The following is a 19,824-nucleotide window of genomic DNA, read 5'->3' as shown; positions in this document are numbered from 1 at the left end:
AGGGGACACAGGTTCGTGCCCCGGTCCGGGAAGATCCCACATGCCGCGGAGCGGCTGGGCCCGTGAGCCATGGCCGCTGAGCCTGCGCGTCCGGAGCCTGTGCTCCACAACGGGAGAGGCCACAGCAGTGAGTGGCCCGTGTACTGCAAAAAATATATATATAAAATAAATAAAATAAAATAAAAATATGCAAATGTCTGGAGCTTGTTATTTTCAAGTGTACTTGCTCTGCTGTGACCTAGGTAAAAGAGGAGAATGATCCTTTTTGTTTTGCTTTGTGTATTTAGAATGATCCTATTTTTAACCCCTGTGTCTATCTTTGCATTAAGGAAAAAAATACAACTGAACATAACTCTCGCAAAACATGCTCTCCGATGAGAGTTCACATGGTGGGGTGATCAGGGATGGGTTCGGGTTCACAGCTGTGTGTCCTCAGAGGGTTACTCTGCCTTTCTGTGCCTCAGTCTCCTCATCTGTAAAGAATGAGGGAAGCGTGCTCTCACAAGTCATGGGGATTAAATGAGTTTGTGTTCAGTTTTATTTGTTTATTTACTTATTTATTTTTTATTTTTGGCCTCGCCGTGGGGCTTGTGGGATCTTAGTTCCCCAACCAGGGACTGAACCCCGGCCCTTGGCAGTGAAAGAGCGGAGTCCTAACCACTGGACTGCCAGGGTGTTCAGTTTTAGAACCGATCGATCACATACAAAGTCTTCAACTGTTTTGTTTTGCCTTATTTATTTTTTGGCTGCGCCAGGTCTTAGTTGTGGCATGTGGGATCTTCACTGCCGCAGGTGGGATCATGCGGGATCTTCATTGAGACATGTGGGGTCTTTAGTTGCGGCATGCGGGATCTAGTTCCCTGTCCAGGGACTGAACCCGGCCGGGTGCACTGGACTCCGCAGGCTGGAAGTCCCTTCAATCGTTTTTAAAAGGTGTAAGAAGTTTTTAAAAAGTCTAATTACGGGACTTCCCTGGCAGTCCAGTGGTTGAGACTCCACGCTTCAAATGCAGGGGGCACAGGTTCGATCCCTGGTTGGGGACTAAGATCCCGCATGCCATGTGGGGCGGCCAAAAAGGAAAAAAATAATAATTAAAAAATAAAATGTCTAATTACAACTATACAGCGATTGCAACTCTGAACACTGTGCACGTGGGCAAAGATGCCAAAGAAACAGAAAGACGAAAACGACCTACATCACTAGCCGTGCAAGAACGGCCCTGATTCAGGGTGCACTGACTCAGGGCCACGTCTTCATCACAGTCGCCACTAACCACCTGTGGCTATTTAAGTTTCAATGAGTTAAAATGAAAGCAACCTAAGAATTCCATCTTTCAGTGGCACCAGCTACACTGGCCAGCGCTCATGCACTGGGCAGCATCACAGCAAGTTCGATTGGATGGCACTGGATTCTAACCGAGGCCCGCAAAGGCCGATGCTATTGCCCCATCTGCAGGGGAGGAGACCACAGCACAGTGGTCCCTGGCCAAAGGTCACACAGCACAGATGACACCAGCCAGGCCCGGAGCCCAGGATCCTTTCTGGACCCAAATTATACTGCAGGTTGCAGTTTGCTCCCCTGGGCAAAAGAGATTAATTAAATAGGTGTTCCAGACTGAGCACTCTTTGGAGGATAGCTTGTCCTCCATGTGACTGGAAAGACTCGAACATGAAATGGGACCGATTTTCTTGCTATGAGATGTGAAACCATTCAACCACCTAAAGGCACTGCCCCTGCCCCGACTTCGGGGAGCCTGGGGACAGATGAGGGGACCCGTGCGGCGCCCCTACCACAGTTCTCCTCGTCAGACTTGTCCTTGCAGTCGGGGTCGTGGTCGCAGTGCCAGCTGGAGTGGATGCATTCGCCGCTGCGACAATGGAACTCGAGGGCCGAGCAGGGGTTGTTGCCCTGTGTGGGGTCCGACGGCTGAGGGCTCCCGCAGTGCTGCGGCCACTCGTCAGAGCCGTCTTCGCAGTCGGGGTCGCCGTCGCAGGCCCAGAGCTCGGGGATGCAGGTGGAACTGTTGCACTGGAAGCTGGCAGGGCTGCAGGTGGGCACGGGGCAGGACACCTCGTCTGAGCCATCTAAGCAATCCAGGTCCGAGTCGCAGACGAACTTCGGGGCGATGCACTTGCCGTCATTGCAGCGGAACTCGTCCTGGGAGCACGTCTTGGGGGCTGCGGGGACGGACGGGAGACGACAGCCCGGTCAGCAGGGAGCCTCCCACCACATTCTGACACAAGCCCATTGCACAGATGCAGACACTGAGCCAAGGAGAGGCCAGAGCCCAGTGGTCAGGAGCTCAAGGCAGTGGTCAGGAACCCTGAACACGGAACCGCTGCCCTGGCCGGAAGACTGCCCAGCTCCTGGGCCCCCTCTGTGCTTCAGTTCCCTCATCTGTTCGTGTCTTAAGGCATTGCTGAGGACTTGGGGTATAAAGCTCTCATGTTGGGCTGGGTACATGGGAAGCAGTATGAGTCTGCACAGGGGACTTCCCTGGTGGTCCAGTGGTAAAGAATCCACCTTCCAATGCAGGAGATGCGGGTTCAATCACTGGTTGGGGAACTGAGATCCCGCATGCCGGGGCGGGGGCAACTAAACCCCTGCACCACAACTACTGAGTTCATGAGCCTCAACTAGAGAGCCTGCGTGCTGCAAACTACGGAGCCCATGCACTCTAGAGTCCGCGTGCCACAAGTAGAGAGAGAAAACCCACACGCCACAACTAGAGAGAAGCCTGTGCCCTACAACTACAGAGGAAGAAGCCCCAGCGAGGAAATGAAAGATCCCACATGCTTCAACAAAGATCCTGCATGCCTCAACTAAGACCCAATGCAGTCAAAAAAATAGTGTGCACAGGGAATACAGTCAATATCATATAATAAATTATAATGGAAAAGAATATGAAAAAGAATATATGGGGGCTTCCCTGGTGGCGCAGTGGTTGAGAGTCTGCCTGCCACTGCAGGGGACATGGGTTCGAGCCCTGGTCTGGGAAGATCCCACATGCCGCGGAGCAACAAAGCCTGTGCACCACAACTACTGAGCCTGCGCTCTAGAGCCTGCAAGCCACAACTATGGAAGCCCACGTGCCTAGAGCCTGTGCTTTGCAACAAGAGAAGCCACTGCAATGAGAAGCCCACACTCCGCAATGAAGAGTAGCCCCCGCACGCCACAACTAGAGAGAGCCTGCGCCCAGCAACGAAGACCCAACGCAGCCAAAAATAAATAAATAAAATAAATTTATTAAAATGTTCCCCAGGGAGCTGTTTCATCAGATGACCACTAACCAAGGTTAGACGTGCATTTCTAAGGTAAATGTAAGCAAACACTCACTTTTTGGGTCTTATGGCTTGTGGGATCTCAGTTCCCCAACTAGGGATTGAACCCTGGCCACGGCAGTGAAAGCCCAGAATCCTAACCACCTGGCCACCAGGGAACTCCCCGTTTTTAGTTTTTTTTAAGACTCTCTTAAGGGTTTTCATATTTTGTGAACTTGAAGATTTGATGTGATCTCAGTTATTTAAATTTTCCCCAGGATTTTTTGTTTTTTGTTTTTTAAAGGGCCTTATTTTGTTAAAAAAAAAAAACCTATGCAATTGAAAATGAAATTATAAACAATGAATAAAATCAAAGAGACAAGACAGAACCAACTGCAAAGTGCCTTCCCCTCCAAGACTCTCGGCCTGTTTCTTCACAGAACCCTCAGTTTGGGGAACAAACTCTGACCTTAGCCAGGAACCCGGTCAGGTCACTTGGACTAAACCAGGACCCACGGGCCACCAGGCCAGTGACCCCACTTACGACAGCCTTCCTCGTCTGAGCCGTTCTCGCAGTCCAGCTGGCCGTCGCATCTCCAGGACTCAGGAATGCAGCGATTGACATGGCCCCCACAGCTGAAGTCCCCCGTCTTGCAGGTGACAGACACTATGGGAGAAACAGGATTCAGCCTTAACCCAGAGGGAAGACCAACCTGCCTCGCCAGTCCGAGCTTTGCAAGGGAAAAACCCAGAGTTTTCTGACAGGGAGTGCCAAGCCCACTTTTCTGAGTCAAAATGAAGGACATTTAATGGAGCTTGTTTAAAATTAGAAGCTAGGTGCTGCAAAGGTTTTGGAACGAGATGGAGGTGGTGGTTGTACAGCACTGTGAATGTATTCATGCTACTGAACTTTACTTTTTTTAATTTTTAAATTTTTTTGGCTTTTTAAAAATTGAAGTATAGTTGATTTACAATGTTGTGTTAGTTTCAGGTGTACAGCAAAGTGATTCATATATATATATATATTCTTTTCCATTACGGTTTATCACAGGATATTAAATATAGTTTCCCTGTGCTATACAGTAGGACCTTGTTGTTAATCTATTTTTTATATAGCAGTGTGTATATGTTAATCGCAAACGCCTAATTTATCCCTACCCCCTCCGTCTCAAACTGATCACTTGAAAATGGCTAATTTCTGTTATGTGAATTTCACCTCGATTTACAAAAAAAAAAAAAAGAGGCTTTAAAGGAAAGTTTCAGTTCCAGTAATATCTTCTCTCTCCATTTCCCAATTCACAGCTGAATACATCAATACACTGGCCAATTTCCACCGAGTCTGTCATCCAGTATCATCAAATCACTTTGCTGTACAGCAGAAATGTTTATTTATTTATTTTTAAAAAAGTGGTTTTTGTTGTGTCATGGCTTGCGGGGATCCCCAAAGAGGGATCCAACACCGGCCCTCTGTAGTGGAAGTGTGGAGTCGTAACCACTGGGCCGCCAGGGAAATCCCTGTACAGCAGAAATTAACACAACGTTGTAAATCAACTATACTTAAATTTTAAAAAAAGAGTGAAAAAAAAAGGTTAGGACGCGTGTCACGCCCAAAGGGGACTCACTGCACGTCTCCTGGGACTCATCGGAGCTGTCCTGGCACTCAGCGCTCCCGTCGCAAACCCACTTGTAGGAGATGCATGTCCCATCTCGGCACTGGAACTCATTTCTCCCACATTTGTCTTCCACTGAGAGAGAAAGAAAGGAGAAGGAAGGATCAGGGTCAGGATTAGAAACGACCATGCTCCCTGTGTCTATTTCCTGCCAACTGAAGAACGAACCAGAAATACAACCTTACTATAACAGTCAAGTTCCCAGGAAATGAAACACGTACAACAAATTAAATTTCATGAACTGAAATGTAAGTATTGTGGAGGATGCAAAGAACACATCCAAAAGAGAGATTTGTCCCCAGTATGAGATTTTGGCATCATGGTTGTTGAGTCCAAAGTATGGATCCATTGGTCTATGGGAATAAAATATTAGAAACTGGGTGTACATTAACAAAGAAAAGAAAATTATTTCGCATATTACAAATCTGTATTGGAAACAGTACCAAGGAAAATTGAGGCTGTAAAAGCATTAAGCTGGAGGAAAACTTGAAAAGCTTTCTCCAGTAGGTAGAAAGGAACTATAGAGAGATAAAAATTATGAGAAATTATTAATGTAGAGGTCAGTGACCAGAGATCCAGCAGAAAAGATAATCATATAACTAAAAGTCAGATCAAAAGAAATGGGACAGACACAGTAACAAAAGATCTAATCAAGAGAAAACTTTCCTTAGGAAAACGAAGACTTGGATTTTGAGATAAAAATGAGGACAGCGGCTTCCCTGGTGGCGCAGTGGTTGAGAGTCCACCTGCCGATGCAGGGGACGCGGGTTCGTGCCCTGGTCCGGGAGGATCCCACATGCCGCGGAGCGGCTGGTCCCGTGAGCCGTGGCCGCTGAGCCTGCGCGTCCGGAGCCTGTGCTCCGCAACGGGAGAGGCCACAACAGTGAGAGGCCCGCGTACCGCAAAAAAAAAAAAAAAAAAATGAGGACAAAGTAAGTGTTTGGGAAGTTTTCTAAAATATATGATTTTTGCACTTTGGAAAAGAGAACAAAATAATATTGACTGCATTTAGTTTTAGATATCATGCTTTGATTTAGAATGCATGTTATGTGTGAACTACGATCAAAGCAAACTTTTATTGGTTGGTAAAACCTGGTACTAATCCTTTAATCTCTAAATATAAACTTTGATCCCCTTTGTAATCTAAAGTAATGCAGCCAGGGCTTCCCTGGTGGCGCAGTGGTTGAGAGTTCGCCTGCCGATGGAGGGGACACGGGTTCGTGCCCCGGTCTGGGAAGATCCCACGTGCCGCGGAGCGGCTGGGCCCGTGAGCCATGGCCGCGGAGCCTGCGTGTCCGGAGCCTGCGCTCCGCAACGGGAGAGGCCACAGCAGTGAGAGGCCCACATACCACCAAAAAAAAAAATAAATAAAAAATAAAGTAATGCAGCCAATAAAAATTATGATCTGGTTCATCTCAGGATAAGGAAATAAGACCAAAAAAAAAAAAAAAAAAGAAGCTAGCAAGATTTTCCTGATTAGTCAGATGTTCTGAAGGCAAATAATATGTAAAATAGAAGTTTTAACTGATGGCTACATTTGTTATATTTTTCATTACCTTTGTAAGAAGATTAAGAATGTCTTTTCTTTTATTAATTTATTTTGAATGTTAGCCATAACCAAATAAAGAGTTTAATGGTTTGTGCAAAACTTATTCATGAGCTCATCTTGCACAAAGGCAATTAATGAACGCATTGTCTGGGAGAAAACTCCAGACAAGAAGAACAGAAGACAGTAGATCCTTTAACGATTCTTCTCATGGGAGAAGTCTCTCCTTCCTTCATTCTGGATATGGGTGAGGAAGATTCAAGATCTTACACACTTTGGGGCTTTTTATGTATTTAGATTTTTTTATCCTTTGATATTCTCTTTAAACACCCAAAATTTGTTTTTTTTTTTGTTTTTTTGGGTTTTTTTGCTAATTTATCTGTCCCTCACCCCTTTCCTCTTTGGTAACCATAAGACTGTTCTCTGTGTCTATGGGTCTATTTCTGTTTTGTACATAAGTTCATTTGTATCGTTTTTTTTAAGATTCCACATATAAGCAATATTGTATGATATTTGTTTTTCTCTGTCTGGTTTACTTCACTTAGTATGATAACCTCTAGGTCCATCCATGTTGCTGCAAGTGGCATTATTTCATTCTTTTTTATGGCTGAGTATTAAGGGCAAGGTTAATCATTAGCAATTGGGCACAGAAGGCCACATTTCAAAGGGTGTCCTTGATCATTTTGATTTTTTTTGGCTTGACCTTCTATCATATCTGATTAGGTCTCTTTTTATCTTGTATGTTGAGGGTAGGAGGGGCGAAATGCTCATTAATAGGAATAAACTTGGGACTTCCCTGGTAGTCCAGTGGTTAAGACTTTGCCTTCCAGTGCAGGGGGTGTGGGTTCAATTCCTGGTCGCGGAGCTAGGATCCCACATGCCTCGTGACCAAAACATAAAACAGAAGCATTATTGTAACAAATTCAATAAAGACTTAAAAAAAATAGGAATAAACTTGTCAATGCTGCCATCTAAGGTTGGGAAGTTTGCACATTTACATCCACTCACAGCTCATTAGCTTAAACTCAGTCCCATGGCCACACCTAGCTGCAAGGAAAATTGGGAAATTATAGATAGATCCTCTTTTGGGTCGTGTGCCCAGCTAAAACTTGAAGGTCTTAATAATATGGAGAAGGAGGAGGAGAACAGATACTTGGAAACATTCTTCAGTAGTCTCAGAGCTAAAGAATTATTAATGGAAATTCTTTTTTTTTTTTTCTTTTCCAGGCAACAAAATTTTAATTTACCTGTAACCGTTTACTAGACTAAGTGTAGATGATTCACGTTTTCTAGGCAATACCACCATGGATAAAAACAAATTTTGGGGGCTTCCCTGGTGGCGCAGTGGTTGAGAGTCCGCCTGCCAATGCAGGGGACACGGGTTCGTGCCCCGGTCCGGGAAGATCCCACATTCCACGGAGCAACTAAGCCTGGGGGTCACAACTACTGAGCCTGCATGCCTAGAATCTGTGCTCCGCAACAAGAGAAGCCACCGCAATGAGAAGCCCATGCACCGCATTGAAGAGCAGCCCCCGCTCGCTGCAACTAGAGAAAGCCTGCACACGGCAATGAAGACCCAACACAGCCAAAAATATTTAATGAAGAAAGGTAGGAAGGAAGGAAGAAAGAAAGAAAGGAAGAAAGAAAGAACGAACTGCAGTCATCTAATGTATGTCATCTTTCACCTCAATGACTTGGGAAAAAAATTACCTTCTTATTTTGGGATTATATTCAATGTAAAAAAAGTTGCAAAGATATTACAGAGAATTCTCATACCCCTCATACATTTTCCCCCAATATTAACATCTTACATACTACAGTACATGTCAAAACTAAGAGATTAACATTTGTATATTACTATGAACTCCAGACTTTCTTTGGATTTCATCCATTTTTTTCTTTAATGGCCCTTTCCTCTTCCAAGATCCAATCCAGTATTTCACATCACATTTGGGCCCTAAAGTCTTTGATCCTAGTCTTAACCAGTTGGTCTACCAGCTCTTTTAATCGCATACCCTCACTGGTTAAAAAAATTTTGAGGAAGTCCTCCCTAATGTAATTATTTATCATATACTGTACTAGTGTATGATGTACATGACAAACTATAACTATACAGAAAATCAGAAATGTTAAAAAGGTGAGATTAAAAATCAGACACACAACATTTAAAAATATCTTGTTATTCGTGATGGCTTCCTACTATAGTTAGTTAAAATCTGAAATCATGATGTAGTCAGAGCAAATGTTTTTTTGCAAAAGTGATTCAGATTCTTTTTCAATTTTTTTTCTCTTATAGGTTATTACAAGATATTAACCACTGATTCTTAACCACTGTGCCACCAGGGAAGTCCCCACTGCAGTTCCTTAAAATGAACAATGAATGTGAATAAAGACTTGGGGAGCATCAGTGGGGAAAAAAGTCTTTAGGGCTAGAAGGCACGTGAAAGCCAGACCTTATGATGATGAAGGAAGAGCTGAGTCTCCAACTCATCCCATTCTTGGCCAAAATGGAAGTGTGGTCTCCATCTAAGTTAAAGTCAAGACATAAGGTGGCAGAGAGGTGAAGGTGGCCCACAGCCGGAAGGGAACAAAAGAACATGCCTGGATCCTTCTTTTCCAAGCTCGCGGATGTAGGCCGGTGTTCCCTACACACATCCCATTTCCTTTCATACACGCCCATCTGCAAGACATCTGTTTTCCCCATAAAATGCCATCCTGAAACCTCTATAAACAAGGAAGAGGGAGGCCCTGAGGTCACCAGATTTCACCAACTGTCCCCACTCCAAAGCAGTGTGAATTACAGTCTTATGGAAATGGCATTCTCTGCCTCCGTACTGGATCTGGTAAAAATTTCACAACCTCAGATCCCAAATCCCTGCAGTTCCCTCTGCTGCAAAGCCCCCTCCCAACTCCCACCTGTTTGTTTGGCTAACAGTTCAACTTTGAATACTTATTTATTTATTTTATTATTTATTTATGTATTTTGGCTTTGCCAGGTCTGAGTTGTGGCATGCAGGACCTTTTAGTTGCAGCATGAGGGCTTCTTAGTTGCAGCATGCGGGATCTAGTTCCCTGACCAGGGATTGAACCTGGGCCCCCTTCATTGGGATTGCCGAGTCTTACCCGCTGAACTACCAGGGAAGTCCCTAACAGTTCAACTTTGAAGCTGACCTTCCCCAAAACTGGGTGTGGCACCCCCGTGAGCCCCTAAAACACCCATTTCTCACTCCTAACACAGTATCGAAAGCACCTGTTTATTGTGTATCCCCCAGGCTAGACTTAAACTCCTTGAGAGTAAGGAATGTCTTTTTCATCGTTTCAGCATGAAACCATCAGAGCCCAAGGCCTGACACAGTCACAGTAAGATTTGTTCAATAGGTATGCCAAAAATTAGGGCCGGGTCCATCACCTTTGCTGGGGAAAGATTTTGGAAAAGTGGAACTCTTCCACATTCCACCTCTTAGGAGGGCAACAGGGCAGAATCTGTCAAAATTTAAAGTGCAAAGTCCCTGGGACCCAGAAGAAATATTAACACAGGTGTATAACAATGTCAAGTTCAAAAGAGGTCCAAAGCTTTTTCTGTTTGTTTATTTTGGCAGTGCCTGGCGGCATGCGTGATCTTACTTCCCCCACCAGGGATCGAACCCATGCCCCCTGCAGTGGAAGCTCAGAGTCCTAACCACTGGACCGCCAGGGGAGTCCCTAAAACTTTTCTTATAATAGAGAAAAGGGGGGAACAATTGGTGGTATTATTTATTTATGTATTTAATTTATTTTTGGCTGCATTGGGTCTTCATTGCTGCCTGAGTGCTTTCTCTAGTTGCTGCGAGTGGGGGCTACTCTTCGTTGCGGTGCACGGGCTTCTCATTGTGGTGACTTCTCTTGTTGCGGAGCACAGGCTCTAGGTGTGCAGGCTTCAGTACTTGTGGCACGCGGGCTCTAGAGCACAGGCTCACTAGTTGTGGCACACAGACTTAGTTGCTCCGTGGCATGTGGGATCTTCCCTGACCAGGGCGCGAACCGGTGTCCCCTGCATTGGCAGGAGGATTCTTAACCACTGCGTCACCAGGGAAGCCCAGTGGTATTTTAAAATATGACCACAAATTCCATGACACTCCCTCCAAAAGGTGAGCCTAATTCCCCACACCTGGCGTGTACTCAGGACTTGTTTCTAATATAGAGAAAAAGGCAGACGTGATGAGGTGTGCCTTCTGACCCTACATCATGAAGCCACCGCAGCCTCCTCCAGAATCTCTTGGATTGCTTACTCTGGGGGAAGCCCTTTGCACACGCTGAGGTGCTCCATGCAGTGAGTGCCTGAAGCCTTCTGGGAAAAGCCACTGAGGACACCATCTTGGAAGGGAACCTTCAGCCCCCATAGAGCCCTCAGATGACTGCAGCCCCTGCTAATGTATTTTTTCCTGGGGTATCTAGATGGCAACTTCAAGTGAGATCCTGAGCCAGAACCATCTGGCTATGCTGCTTCCAAATTCCTGACCCACAGAAACTTGGAGATAATAAATGTGTATTGTTTTCAGCCACTAAGTTTTGGGGTAATTTGATATGCAATAGATAATTAATACATAACCTAACTTAAGAAGGTATGCCTATATTCAAATGGAACTATGTAGCCACACATGCAAAATCGATACCTAATTATAATGCAGATCCTTCAGAGGCACTGAAAAAGGTGACGTCAACCATCCTACGTTGTGACACTGTGCAAAGCTGTCCACAGTATTTTGCTAAATGGGGAAAAAAGCAAGGGGCAGAAGAGTTTGTAATAGTTTTCAGTGTGATCCTACTTTTGGAAGAAACAAAGTCTTATCTGTGCTTCTGCATAGGAAGCAGTGGCAAGGGGCCTTCTTTAATTCATTTCAGGTTGTTTGGTTTTCTTCTAAGAATGCTTTACTCTTGAGATTCTTTTTTTTTTTTAAACAAAGGAAGAAAATGATTAAGTGAAAGAACTAAGATATCAGTCAGTGCCTATCCCTGGCATTAGCCCCAATTCCTCTGATTCAATAAACCTCCCTTTTTGTCGGCTCTTGGTGGCTTTGGTCATTCCAATGGGGGTTGACAAGGCCAGAGACCTCTGGAGGCCCCTGAACATTTCACTCAGCCTTGAACCCAATCCTGAGCCTGGGTTGAGGGCTATGGGGGTCAGGGGCTCTGGGACCCAGTTTGAAAACCACCTTCTTGGAGAAATGGGACACCATATGCTGTACTTTATCACTCTCCCCTGGCTTCCTTTGGTAAACAGTTCCACTACCCAGATGAGTGTATTACATTTATACAAGAGGGAGGAAACCTTTTACTGCAGCCACAGAATGCCAGGAAAAGGTAAGATGATGGTGGATGACATTCCTGACATGGCCTGATTCCAGCTGTCAAGGAATGTTCTGCATTTTTAGGACTTTTGGAGAACCTTGCAAAAAGATCATCTTTCACTGCCCTGGAGTCTATGGAGCACAATGAAACTAACGTTTGGGTTGCTTTTCCTTGTAAAAGTTATTCTTTAAAAAACAGCTACTTACTTATTTATTTATGTGTACATGTGTGTATATGTATGTATTTGAGTTCTCAAATATGCATGCACGGATGGAGAAACTTGATTTGGCATTTCTGGTAAAGGGATCCATGGGAGAATAATATATCCCTTCATCCATTTCTACTTTGCTGGTTCACCCAGCACTTTTGTGTAGACTCCCTGAGAGGCAGTGTAGTGAGGTGCTCAGACAGACAGGCTTGGGTGTAAATGGCTTTCTGGGAACTTTCTGGGATGTGAGAAATTCTCTAGATCCTAATGAGAGGTGGTTACATAGAAGTAAATGTTTATCACAACTCATTGAACTCTTTACTTATCTGTCCATTTTATAGTATGTCAATTATACCTCAATTTCAAAATGGAAACTCTAAGTCTTCAAAGATCATGTCCAAGGTTCCTGCCAGAGGTTAGGAAACCAGTCAGGTGAGATTAGGAGGGCCACAAGGAGGCTACAGGTGATAAAGATAGAAATACAAAGAGTGTTGACAAGCATCAACAGAACTTGGTAACTGAACTACAAGGAGGCCAGGCTGGAGGTGGCCCCAGTGGAGCCCATTCATTCAAGAGAAGTGAATGAGCTGAGCTTTGGAATCTACTGCTATCAGAACACAGACTGATAAACACATTGCCCAGCTACTGAGCCAAACAGGATATCTCCCTCAGAGTTGCCTCTACAATACACCCCACACCCCACTGACTCACAACCGAACTGTGATCATGCCTGAAAAAGGAAATGACTCACTTCTAGATCCTGGCACACAGGGTGGGCAAAAACCAATCGGAATTCCAACACTCTCAGAAAAAAGTAAAAAAGGAAGTTCAGGCAAGGGGCATTCTCAGCGAGGATCCCGGAGGAGGACCTTCTGTCATCCCCTCTCCCAACCAGGCGATTGCGGTTTCGATTGCCACTACTAATCCACTTTGCACAAGGAATCATCTTACACACAAAATGTGCTCCTGGAAAGGTTAGAACTATTAAAACATCTTAAGGCCCTTTAAAGAACAATAACCCCGTTCCCTGGATAACAAGCCTTCCCCTGGCAACAGTTAATCAAATATTTGCTTGTCATAGACGGCTGAAGACCCCACCAACAGGAAGACCCCACTACTACCTATTTCTATCTGAACAGCTGGCCAACAGCTCCAGACAGTGTTTAAATGAAAAGTGAATGGATTTCACCATTACAGGGAACGGTCAGCTGGGAAATAAATCCCATAGCCATGGGGATGGGAATGAGGAACAGTGAGCACCAAGGGACAGCACATCAGATGGGTGTCTCCACAGCAGGCAACACAGTCCTGAACAATGGGTCAGAACTAGGCCTGTTTCAAATGCCACAGCCCAAAGAAATCACACCTCTTTCTTGTCTTCTCCCTGTTCCAGAAGCAAGATTTGGGTTTTCTATGTCAGTTTCATTTGAATTTCAGCAAAAGCAAACCAGAGCTCCCAATCCCTTATCTCCTCATGCTGGAGATGCCTAAAATTACATAAGCACTGCACCCTCCCTTAGGAAAAAAAACAAAAACAAAAAAACTAAACTCTAGCCCTTAGACCTCTCCTGTCACGAATGACAAGTCAGGAACAACATAATTGAAACACAAAAGGGGAATACACATTTCTGCTTTTTCTCCAGCACACAAATGAGGTGGTAAACGCTTTCGATGTTTTCCTTCCTGTTACTGAAGACAGTGGTTGTTCAGGGAAATCAAAATAATACATGGAATCATTTTCTTGAGAAAGAAATGGCGGGAGCCAACAGACTCAGCGGAAAGCAAAGGAGACATCCTTTTACCAGTGCTCTTTTCCACAGGAGGTGTCGCCAAGGTATTTTCCCCAAGGGTGATCTCGATGGTAGATTTTGTTGCCTTTGGGGAGGGGTAGCCTGTTTCTATCACTGTTCACAGCTGGCTACTTCCACAGTGTCTTAGCAACACATGGTCTCTTTCCTGACAGCCGGGCAGAGTATGGATGCTGTTAATGTACTTAAAGTGGAACATGAAAGGCCATCCAAGCTCTGAGCAAAAAAGGCATCTAGAATTGGGTCTTATCAGGGGAGGAACCCTACAGATAAGAGCAGGAATACTGTAGAAAGACAGAATGAGGCACATATTTCTCTTAAAGATTTGCAGTCTCAAAAACACTCTCCCAAAAAAAAAAACAAAACAAAACACTCTCCCTATCTTTTGCCAGTGTTGCCCGGGAAGAAAAGTATGCTTGGCAACGATCAATGAACAACCCTGGAGCCTGCTGCCAAAGCAGACACAACTCTTAGAGGGACCACTCTACTTTCTGAGTTTGGATGTGTCCTTGGCATATTTGAGGCTCCACACACAGCTGTTAACTGATTTTGATCTGGCTAAGGGAAAGCATGCAGTTAAGATCCCAATTACTTCCATTCCCAAAGGAAACAGACAAGAAATTCCCTCCCCCTCGGGGCAAACTGGAGTAGTCAGGGCTGCTACAAATGTACATGGTTGTGTTAACACCAGAGAAGATACTTAGTAGCTGCCAGCTCTCGGGAGCCTGGGAAACACACCAGACGATCAGCCTCCTTGAGACCCAAAATACACCAGATCCTTCGCCACCCAGTGAAAGAGGAAACTGAAGCACGCCAACACATCTTGCTCAAGACTTCACTGCCATCGTTTCCTCTTAGGAAAGGAGTGGATCGCGTGTGAAATACAGGCTAATCAAGCGTCTCTTGACCAAGCCACACTCCCTTTGCTTCACACAACTGAATGGCCGAATTATTACAGTAATCCTCTGCCATGTGCAACCTCCCTTCCTCTCCTCCCAGAGGAAACTGATGGGTCACAGGTACTGATTCCAAGAGTTCAAAGCCACCTCCCTGCCAATAAAAAGGAAAAGCTTCCTGCATCCTGTTAATCAGACAATCCCAATCCTTTTCTAGGCCCAGCTGGTCATAAGTAGGAAAAGGACCATTTCTCTATTTTCCAGAGCGAGGTCAAATGCCTCTGGGAGCCAGCAGACAACTCAGGATGGTGCCTCAACTAGCCTCTTAACCAAATCTAAATTTCAAACCCTCTAAAACGAAATGCTGTCCTGTGGGCAGCACAGCTGAACCCATTCAGCGCCTCTGAACAAACAAGGCAACCCGAGGGCCATGAGGGTGGCCTGGGGGGCACGTCTGCGAACATGTCCCGGGCGGGGTGGGTGAGGGCGGCCCCCGAGGACAAAGCGGGGACGAAGGCCTCGCCACAGATAGAGGGGAAAACTGAGGCCTTCGCCGAGGGGGCCGAGGCGCTCCGCGGGCGCCTCGGCCACGCTAGCAGAGCTTCTCCAGGGGCCCGGGACGTGACGCCTCCTTTGTGACAGAAGCTGGGACCAACCTGAGGAATCTCCTTGGACGTCCTCACCGAGAACGAGGTGCGCCGCTAGTCTTGAGCCAGCCCCGCCCGGCGCCGCGCGCGCCTCCGCAGCCACCGCTTCCCATTGGCCAAGGGGAGTGGCTCGAGGCTCGCCTGTTCCAATGGCGCCCTATGGGAGCTCGGGGGCGGGGCTGAAGGCGGTGGCCTTGGGAGGAAGTGTGGTGCGGGGTCCGCGTTGGACGCGTTCCTCTCAGTTCCGGGAGCCAACAGCGCCCTTGAGCCGCACAAAGCCAACTTGCCCGCCGCCGTAACCTCTGAGGGTGAACCGGCGCAGGGGCGCACCCGCAGACTACCCTGAGCGTGCAGCCAGGGACCAGGCTGAGCAGCCGGGTTTCGGGTCACTCTCACCCCTAGAATAACTCTGGGAGGGGGTCCCTCCCCCCATTGGTGGAGACCCGCGTACCCGGCTCTAAGACAAGAGGGTCTGCAGTCGGGTGGAGACTTGTGGGGAAAGCCGCATCCCGCATTCCCCTGACTCCCCAGACACCTCAGACCCTCCCAACCCTCGCGCTCCCCTTAGTGCTCCCTGCAGCCATTTGGGAAGGATTTCGTGCCATTTGCCCACAAGTCTTACAAGGGTGGAATGATTTTTCGTTCTCTTCCCCTGCAAAAAAAAATTACCAAGAGGCTCTCCTAGTTCGCAGGCTCACCCCCACCCCGCGCGGGCTTCTGGAGCCAGCCTTACCTGCACCCGCAGTCGCAGCGATGAGCAGGGCGACGGCCCAGCGCAGCCCGCAGCCCGCAAGCCTCATGTTCCCAGCCTCTGCCTGTCACGCCCCGGGCCGGGCTGCTGTCCGCTGTGTTCGCTCTGGAAACCCGGGCTTCGCGCGGCCCTGACGCGACTGCACGCGGGGCCCCAGTCATTTGCAGCATTTCAATGTGAGGTTTCCCGTAGAGGGAGGAGTTTGCAGTGGGGTGATTTTCAAACATCTTCACCTCACTGCGAGAGGAGGAGTTTCGAGAGGAGGAGTTTGGAACGGCCGATGTGACATGGGCTCCTTAACCCGTGAAGCCCTGACTCGGATTCCAGTCCTTTCCAAAGCCGCTTCGGGACAGGCTGCCGGATGTGTCCCATTTGGGTAGCCCCTGAAGAGAGGAGCCGCCGCCACGCCCACCCCCAAATGGAAATGCGCATCTCCTGAAGGATCTCCCTTACATTTCACTCCACTTTTTTTTTTTTTTAACATCTTTTCACTCCATTTTTAATTGTTACGTTCTCTTTGGTGCCCAAAGGAGATTAGCAACCACCTGTCCTTCCAAATCGTCTAATTGGCCAATTGACATCTCCCCTCTGACTCAAAAGGAAAAAAACTAGAGATGCTGGAAACTACACCCCCCTACCTCTGTCTCTCCTTGCCTTTTCCTTTGTAGGAATTGTTTATAGATTTTAACTGTTTCGTCATATATAGTCTTAGAGGGTTCTTCCAAATCACCCCATAAACAGTTATTAATGAGGCATTTAAATAAAATCGTCACGAAAGTACAGCCAAAGACTGATTTTGTTTTGTGGAATCCAGCACTTGGATGAATTATGAACAAAAACATCTCTAAAATCAATTGACCCAATACCTGGGGTCTGGACATAAATATTGATTTATCCTTTAAGGAGAAGGAGTTGAATCAACAGAGAGGCCCAAAGCCTCTCCCCGAAGCAAAATGAAAACAAAATAGAGCTTTCAGAACTGAACCCGATTGCCTAAACCACAGAGGGCTGATGGAGAACAGCTTTCAAGAATCAGGGTGTCTCTTTGGAGATTCATGAACTTCCCAGAGGCCCCTGGCCAGAAAGCCTCCCGTAAGGGGTTTGGTAGTTTTGGAGGGTTCCCTCAGGAATGAGCAGAGTTCTCTGAGGTTTTACAAACTGAGCTTGGCAAGGCATACTTACCTCTCAGCAGGCTTACAGGAAACCCAGGAAAGAAGGCAGAAAAGAGGCAGAGAGGAAACAGAAAGAAAAACAGTGATTTAATCCAGGGGAAGAAACTTATAGACAGTGTTTGGCAGTAAAGAGCCCCAGCTTCTGAATCAGACAGACCTTGGGTGAGTCACTCAGTTTTGTTTTGTTTTTTAACAATTATTTATTTATTTAGTCTGTGAAGGGTGTTAGTTGTGTCATGCTGGATCTTCATTGGGGCATGTGGAGATCTTTAGTTGTGGCATGCATGCAGAATCTAGTTTCCTGACCAGGGATCAAACCTGGGCCCCCTGCATTGGGAGCGTGGAGTCTTACCCACTGGACCACCAAGGAAGTTCCGAGTCATTTAGCTTTGCCAATTAAAAAATGGGAGATAGGGACTTCCCTGGTGGCTCAGTGGTTGAGTCCACCTGCCAATGAGGGGACATGGGTTTGATCCCTAGTCAGGGAAGATCCCACATGCTGCAGAGCAGTTAAGCACTGCTGAGCCTGCATGCCACAACTACTGAAGCCTGCGCGCCTAGAGACCGCTCTCCGAAACAAGAGAAGCCACCGCAGTGAGAAGCCCGCGCACCGCAACGAAGAGTAGCCCCCGCTCGCCGCAACTAGGGAAAGCCCGCACAGCAAGAAGACCCAACGCAGGCAAAAATAAATAAATTTTTTTAAAAATAAATAAAAATTGAAAATGGGAGATAAAATAAATATGGGAGAGAAAGTAATGCCACTTCCCTTACTTGGCAGGTTCAGTATCAGGGTCAAAATGAGATCATGAGCAAACACCTGGAGAAATTTACAAGGGCAGGTAAGTTCTGGGAGTTGCAACATTTATGAATGTGTCACCATCCAATTCCAATTCCTTACACCATATGCTCCTTTTTTATTTATTTATCTTTTAAAGTCAGGAGCCCTAGGTGTGATTTCCCTTCAGAAAAATTGCAAGACCTCTCTGGCTCAGTTTCTGTTGTGAGCCCGTGCTCACAGAAAGAGAAAGCCCGCGCGAAGTAATGAAGACCCAACACAGCCATAAATAAATAAATAAATAATTTTTTTAAAATGTCTAAATAAATACATAAATAAACGTGATTGGAGCCATGCTTGCTTGGCACATAATAGACACAGTGTATGGGTTCCCTGTTTTGTTTGGCTGTCTTTGCAACTACATCTCTTTTCTTTTCCCCCTCTCTCTTTTCTTTAGGGAACACTTTTGTTGACTTGAAAAAAAACGCACAACGTGAGAGCTGCAAGTTAAGTTTTATTTGGGGCAAAATGAGGACTGCAGCCCGGGAGAGAGACAGCGTTTCAGATAGCTCTGAGAAACTGCTCCGAGGAGGTGAGGGGGGAGCCAGGTTATATAGAAGTTTTGTAACAAAGGGCAGGTAGTCTGAACATAAAAAGATTATTGTTAATTAAAGAAAACCAGATATCTCAAGTTAAGGAATTTAGCGCTTTTCTCTGTATGGGAAGATGTAAAAGTCTGGGCTCACTGGACTCATTCCTTTGATATGCACCTCAGCTATCTGGGGCCAGTATCCTGTATTTTCACATCCTGAATTTCCTCAGGGCTCACCATCTCCAGAGTGGTTGCAGTCTGTTCACTGCTAGATGGCAGGTATTCTTTTCAGCCCTGAGTTTCCTCAGGGCTCACCGGGTCACATTGGAGGGCTGCAATCATTGATGACTGTGACACCCTTTGTCTATTGATATGACAGGAAATATTCCGTTTACAAATATTCCATTCCATTTATAAATATTCCATTTATCACTTTCTTTCTCATAGGAACTTGAAAACAATCTTTCCATGGAATCCACTTCATCTGAAAATTCCTAGACTTGCAAAGTCATTCAAATCCAGGGCAGGCATTTTCCTCATTCTAATTAACGGACAGCCTTCTTTGTCTTATTTTATACCTCTCGAATTCACCAGGAGACTCAGACCAGAATAGGTCTCTGAACAAAGGGGTCTGCTTTTGACCAAGGTGAGCCTTCGTAGCTGTCGTCTGGCCTTTGACCCAGCAGTCAGCAGACAGAGGGTGAGTAACTGCAGGTGCCTTGGTACCTTCCAGTAGGTACAATTAGAGACTTGCCTTGACTCGGTAGCCATCAATTATCTCCACAAAAACGCCTATAAGCCATATGAGGGCAGAGACAATGGTTTATATATCCAGCGCCCTGTGGTAGTAAGGGTTAAATAAATAAATGAAAATTAGAGGTGTTTTTTTTTTTGCCACACTACGTGGCTTGTGGGATCTTAGTTCCCTGACCAGGGATCGAACCTGCCACTCCCGCAGTGGAAGCGCAGAGTCTTAACCACTGGACTGCCAGGGAAGTCCAAGAGATATTATTGCTGGCGTAGCTGCAACAACATTAGAGATGCCCTGCTTCTGAATTCCACTATTGTTGGGATTTTGATAATTCAGAACTCAAATTTGTTCTGGGCTGTCGGTCCTTCCTTTCAAGCAGAACACCAGACTTGAAGGCAAACCTGTATTGAGAACATGGAG

The 19,824-nt window shown here is 46.1% G+C and overlaps 1 protein-coding gene across 2 annotated transcripts in view; it reads right to left on the bottom strand.

Moving 5' to 3' along the window:
• Positions 1–16,321, bottom strand: part of LDLR (low density lipoprotein receptor) — a 36,119-nt gene extending 19,798 nt beyond the window's left edge. For both annotated transcript variants that reach the window (XM_033401131.2, XM_033401132.2), the window contains exons 1-4: positions 16,097–16,321; positions 4,883–5,005; positions 3,805–3,927; positions 1,791–2,177 (exon numbers count right to left, since the gene is read on the bottom strand). In XM_033401131.2, coding sequence (XP_033257022.1) covers positions 1,791–2,177; positions 3,805–3,927; positions 4,883–5,005; positions 16,097–16,163 — 700 coding nt within the window. In that variant the 5' untranslated portion in view covers positions 16,164–16,321. The remainder of the gene's footprint in view (positions 1–1,790; positions 2,178–3,804; positions 3,928–4,882; positions 5,006–16,096) is intronic.
• Between the last annotated feature and the right edge of the window lie 3,503 nt (positions 16,322–19,824).

The sequence above is a fragment of the Orcinus orca genome, chromosome 3 (assembly GCF_937001465.1).
Source record: "Orcinus orca chromosome 3, mOrcOrc1.1, whole genome shotgun sequence".
Lineage (NCBI taxonomy): Eukaryota > Metazoa > Chordata > Mammalia > Artiodactyla > Delphinidae > Orcinus > Orcinus orca.
This window is presented reverse-complemented; position numbering and strand designations above follow the sequence as displayed.